The 4932-nt window shown below is 43.1% G+C and overlaps 1 protein-coding gene across 1 annotated transcript in view; it reads left to right on the forward strand.

Moving 5' to 3' along the window:
- The first annotated feature begins 2483 nt into the window (after nucleotides 1–2483).
- LOC104625613 (chromosome unknown open reading frame, human C6orf89) overlaps nucleotides 2484–4932 on the forward strand; it is a 16392-nt gene continuing 13943 nt past the window's right edge. Inside the window, exons 1-2 of the mRNA XM_010293283.1 lie at nucleotides 2484–2686; nucleotides 3952–4117. Of these exons, the coding sequence (XP_010291585.1) occupies nucleotides 2498–2686; nucleotides 3952–4117 (355 nt within the window). The 5' untranslated portion in view covers nucleotides 2484–2497. The remainder of the gene's footprint in view (nucleotides 2687–3951; nucleotides 4118–4932) is intronic.

Genomic DNA, 4932 nt, shown 5'->3' on the forward strand with positions numbered 1-4932 from the left:
AGAAGGCATTTAATATCCTGCAGATGTGCTGGCTCTTGCTTGTTATATGAATCAGGGTGTTACATAAATGAAAGAGGTAGTAAAGCAATGTCTTGTTTTTATAGAGCCAAGTGCATGCCAGGTGTTTTACAGATGAGAAGGTCCCTGTCTTGGAGAGCTTATGATCCATAATGAGATATTATTGATCAAACCTGCTTTGGGGCAGCTTTGCCAGCTCCTGCAGATGTGCTGGCTCTTGCTTGTTATATGAATCAGGGTGTTACATAAATGAAAGAGGTAGTAAAGCAATGTCTTGTTTTTATAGAGCCAAGTGCATGCCAGGTGTTTTACAGATGAGAAGGTCCCTGTCTTGGAGAGCTTATGATCCATAATGAGATATTATTGATCAAACCTGCTTTGGGGCAGCTTTGCCAGCCCATGGGGCTGCTCAGGTGGTAAGATCTGGGACAAATATTTGCATGGAACGCAAGGAATGGTGGTAGAACAGGGCCAGGAGCTAATTAACCTGGCAATATAGTGCAGCATGTTCTCATTGCGTGCTTGGGGTTAGGTTTTAATTTGGCATTTTACTCTTTTGGTGTTTCTAAGGCTGTGCCTAGATATTTGACACTAATGTTAATATAACATCTGACATTTAACTGCTTGAGTCGGATGCTTAGGCAGCTGCTGACCAAACAAGTAGGGGTTATTTTTCAGCCAGATAATTTTCCTGATCTGATTCACCGTGTGACTATGTATGTGCAAGAGCAGAACAGGGAGTTGATCCTGGGGGTAAAGAAGTAATTTCTGAAGCTGGTAGTCCTGTTGAAAAGTGGTTTTTTTCTGAAACTCCACCCTAGCATTGCAGAAAAAAAAGATACTAAAAATGCCATTTCTTGAGTTCTGACTTCTTGTAGAAACCCATAGTTTAGGGGAGGAGCTGTCTGCCAGTCTTTAAGAGCAAATAAAATTTCAAGTTTGGTTGCCTAACAAGAGAATCTTGTTTCTTGATATATACACATTTATGGCTGATTTGTCCTGTGGCAGCAGCCAGAACAAGTTACGCAGTGTTGGTCAGCTTGTTCTCAAGTGAGTAAGATGGATCTGTGCTTTTAAAATGCAGGCTGCGCTGTGAGGTGTGTGCAGAGAAGACCTCTGTAAATAGTTCTACAATTCTCATGGTACAGCGACAGACTTCACGGAGCAAGGTGGTGAATCGGGTGAAGCGGCACACAGGATTCACGAGCCGGTTCCTGCTGTCAGGTGGTGCTTGGAGCAAAAAGGGGACAAGGGGCCTGGTTTCCATTTTCAGTTGTGAGCTGGGTGTATTGGTTGTGCTTCTTGTGTTTTTACCTGATGGTTCTCAGTCTGTGCTCTCGGGGCAACGCGTTGCTAAACTGTGTCTCTCCAGAAAGAGTTTTGGTTGTCCCAGTTTGATCTAGGTTAGAGTTTTCCCATCTCAGGAACAAGAAGCAAAGCAAGACCTCACAGATGCTCCCTTTCCCCCAGCAGTGTTTTTCCGAGGCTAAATGTCTCTCAGACAATGGGATTCTCACGTTGGCAGCTATTAGCTTGTCCAGCAATTTCTTTGCATCTTTTCTTCAGCCCATCTGCTGCTCTTGGTATCATGAGGCTCTGCCTTTGTGGCAGACAGGGGAAGTGGTAGAGGAATGCATTTCTTTTTTTGGCATCTTAATGTTGATCGCGCATAGGTGTGTTCTTATAAGCTTCCCTGTTGAAATTTCGTGGTGGGAAATAATTTGCTGTCAAATGCCATTTTGTTTCTGCCTCACATTCACAGCTAAATACCACGGCAAGAATCGCATTATGTGGCATTTCTGCGTAGGAATGACCTGCAGGCAAACTTTCAGAGGAACGCAGGAGCTTTTGTTGCCTGCAGAGCATGCTGCTATCATGTTACTGTTACTCAATAATCAGTTGGCCTGGACATTAGGTTGCGAAAATTTAAACAAATTGTAAACTGTTGAACTTTGCCTCACGCATACTGCTTATTTCTCTGTCCTGATCTTATTGCTGACAGGGAATTTAATGAAAACAAATCTACGTTATAATAAGCCACTAAAATTACAGTGCAGGAGAGCCTGGCTTGGTTACTGTGTGTGATTATCAGCTTTGTATTGCTGGCTCTTGTAGTTGGTAAAAAGTGCTTTATGGCTTGGATTCATTTGGAATAGATGAATAAATGGAGTTTCATTGATTTCTGGGAAGCTTTGTTCATTTACATAAGCTGTGAATCTCGACTGGTTCTTCTCTTGTCAGGAAATTTCACGGCTGCTTTCAGTCCCTGGGAGGTATCGAACCAGCAGACGATTAGGACTGCAGCTAAATGTTGTGCTTTTGGCTGTGAACAGGTTTGCTCCATGAAAGCCTTCCTTCTTGCCTAGCCATCGCGATGTTCTTGTGATCTCTCTGCACATGCTGGTGTTGAGCTGTACGGCTGGAGTGTGTTTTCTGTTAACGTACTGAATCTCTCCACAGGGATTTTTCATTGGAGGCCATGGAGCTTTCGGCCAATGAACTCAGCATTTATGACAAGCTATCAGAAACCATTGATCTGGTGAGGCAGACTGGCCACCAGTGTGGGATGTCAGAAAAAGCCATTGAGAAATTCATCAAGCAGCTCTTGGAAAGAAACGAACCCCAAAGGGGACCTCCACGGTACCCTATCTTAGTGGCTCTCTACAAGGTAAGATGTCTTTTGTGCATGCATAGACTGTGTGAGGGTCAGAAGTTCTCCTTTTGCACCGGAGCCTTTTATTTCCCATTGCATTTTCTTGATGAATTTTTCTGAGTTCTGCATTTAAAAAGCTGTGAAGTGCACCTTCCTTCCTCTGTCCCATGAGCTGGTTTGAAAGAAGAGAGCTGATGGAGATTTGAAATTGCTCATGTGTGTTGAAGTGATGTCAACACTTTCCTCTTCTTAAATTATGAAAGGATGATGCTTTTGGATTGATTCGTCAGGCAAAGATTCCCAGTGTCAGCACCCTCAGTGGAAATGTGAGGAAGGAAGGAGATTCTTAAAGCTCAGGGTTGAATAATGAAGAGATCCAGGTTCTGTTTCTAACCCTGTCACAGCCGCTACCCATCTTTATTCTCCTTCTAGTCTGTAAAATTAACCTGTTTCCATGATGCTTGATGTTAGAAAAACATTCTGAGACCCTTAACTAAAAGGCACTGTAAAAAGTTTTGCAAAGTGGGTGAAAGGGTGCTGTTGTTAGGTAGGTTGGAGATGTTTGCTACAAGGATGAAAAACTTCCCACTGGCATAATATTCAGTAATATTTTAGTGTTGTCTTTACAAAATCATCACAGTGAAATCACATCACAAAAAAACTTAAGCTGTCTTCCTCCCGTCCTATAAAAAGCTGTAAAACAAGGCAGGAGATCGGGAAACTGGAAGTTTGAACTTTCAGCTTCTGTTCTTGTTTTTGCTGTTGATTCCTTTTGACTTTGGCCGGGGGAGAAATGCGTCATGTCATTTCTTTGAGGCTTATTTGGGATTCTGGTATGGAGGAGGGAGCTGGTGCCAACTCTGCCGAAGTGTTTCAAGGCTTGACGTATGTTTGCAAAAAGCCTTGAAAACCTTGTGTAAGAGGTATGGCAGAAGCACAAGCTTTTATTTGATTAGGTGAGAGGAGTCGGAAGTATCTGTAGATGATCCTCACTGCTCTGGTGCTGGATTGTAGTGCTAAGATATAAGAACAGAGTTGTGTAGCTTGGGTTTGAAGGCTGCTTAATTTTGTCCTTGGGCAGCCCTAACATGTGCATAGAGTTGTCACTCAGTTTTATTAAATAGCATTGCAGTTGAACGAGGAGCCACAGCAAAAATTTGAGCATTCATTTTACAGCGCACAGCCACAACCCTTTGATACCAGCCAGAAGGCGTGTCCTGTTCTGAAGACACACCAGCTCGCTGCAGTATACTTCATTACGTGCCCATTTCCTCTCGCAGGGCCTGCTCACGTTGGGATTGGTCTTGCTGACCGTTTACTTCGTGATCCAGCCGTACAGCCCGCTGCCGCCTGAAGCTTCGCTCTCCAGAGCCCATGCCTGGGGCTCCCTCATCGGTCACATCCGGCTGCTCTCTCTGCCTATTGCCAAGAAGTACATGCTCGAGAGTAAGGCAATGATTTCTCTGCTGGAACATAAACTAGCAAGAAATACCAAGTTAAATACCAGCCATGCTAATCATTTGAGTGTCTCCCTGGGCAGCAAATAACAAATGTGTTACTGGCATGGCACCATGGTTGTCTCTTTTCCTACCGCTGTACTTAAAAATAGCATCCTGAATTCTAACTAGGGCACTTTCCCTTCCATTTATTGTGGCTGAAGCATATTTTAACTCTAACTTCGTAATTTTGTTCTTGCACTTTCTCTTTTCCTTGCTTTTAACACCTTGGGTTTTTTATTCCACAAGAGTTCCCCTTCCTCTAAAAATCTCTGCAGTTCTGAGAACCATACTGAGCTAGTTATGCTGGGTAAATGTCACCTTTTTTTTCTTTTCTGAGTGAGAAGGCAAAACCAGTTTGTCAAATCTTAATATCTGTGAGCAAAGTATAGAAACCTCAACATGTGACCTGGGTTTAAGGAAAAGTAGTTTTTGCCAAGTGGTGTACTGGGAAAGGACTGTGTGCTTTAGAGCTACGGTGTTTATGGCAGTTAACGTAACATTAAGGGTAATGTGTGTGTGTGTGTGTGTATGAGGAAGCTAGATAAGTGGCTCCCTAATGAGGTGGTCCCATCACAGGAGAGGAACATAATAGATTTTCCTAGACTGGCATAATAGGAATGGAAAAGTTTGAGTATTTCTCATCCCAGTTAATTGTTTCCACTGACTTAGACTGGCAAATGGGTGTAAGCATGGGCTCTGCCTCTTTGATAAAATACAAAGACTGTCAGTAATGATAAAACTGTGAATTATTTTGAGCAGGAA

Source organism: Phaethon lepturus, unplaced genomic scaffold (assembly GCF_000687285.1).
Source record: "Phaethon lepturus isolate BGI_N335 unplaced genomic scaffold, ASM68728v1 scaffold46848, whole genome shotgun sequence".
Lineage (NCBI taxonomy): Eukaryota > Metazoa > Chordata > Aves > Phaethontiformes > Phaethontidae > Phaethon > Phaethon lepturus.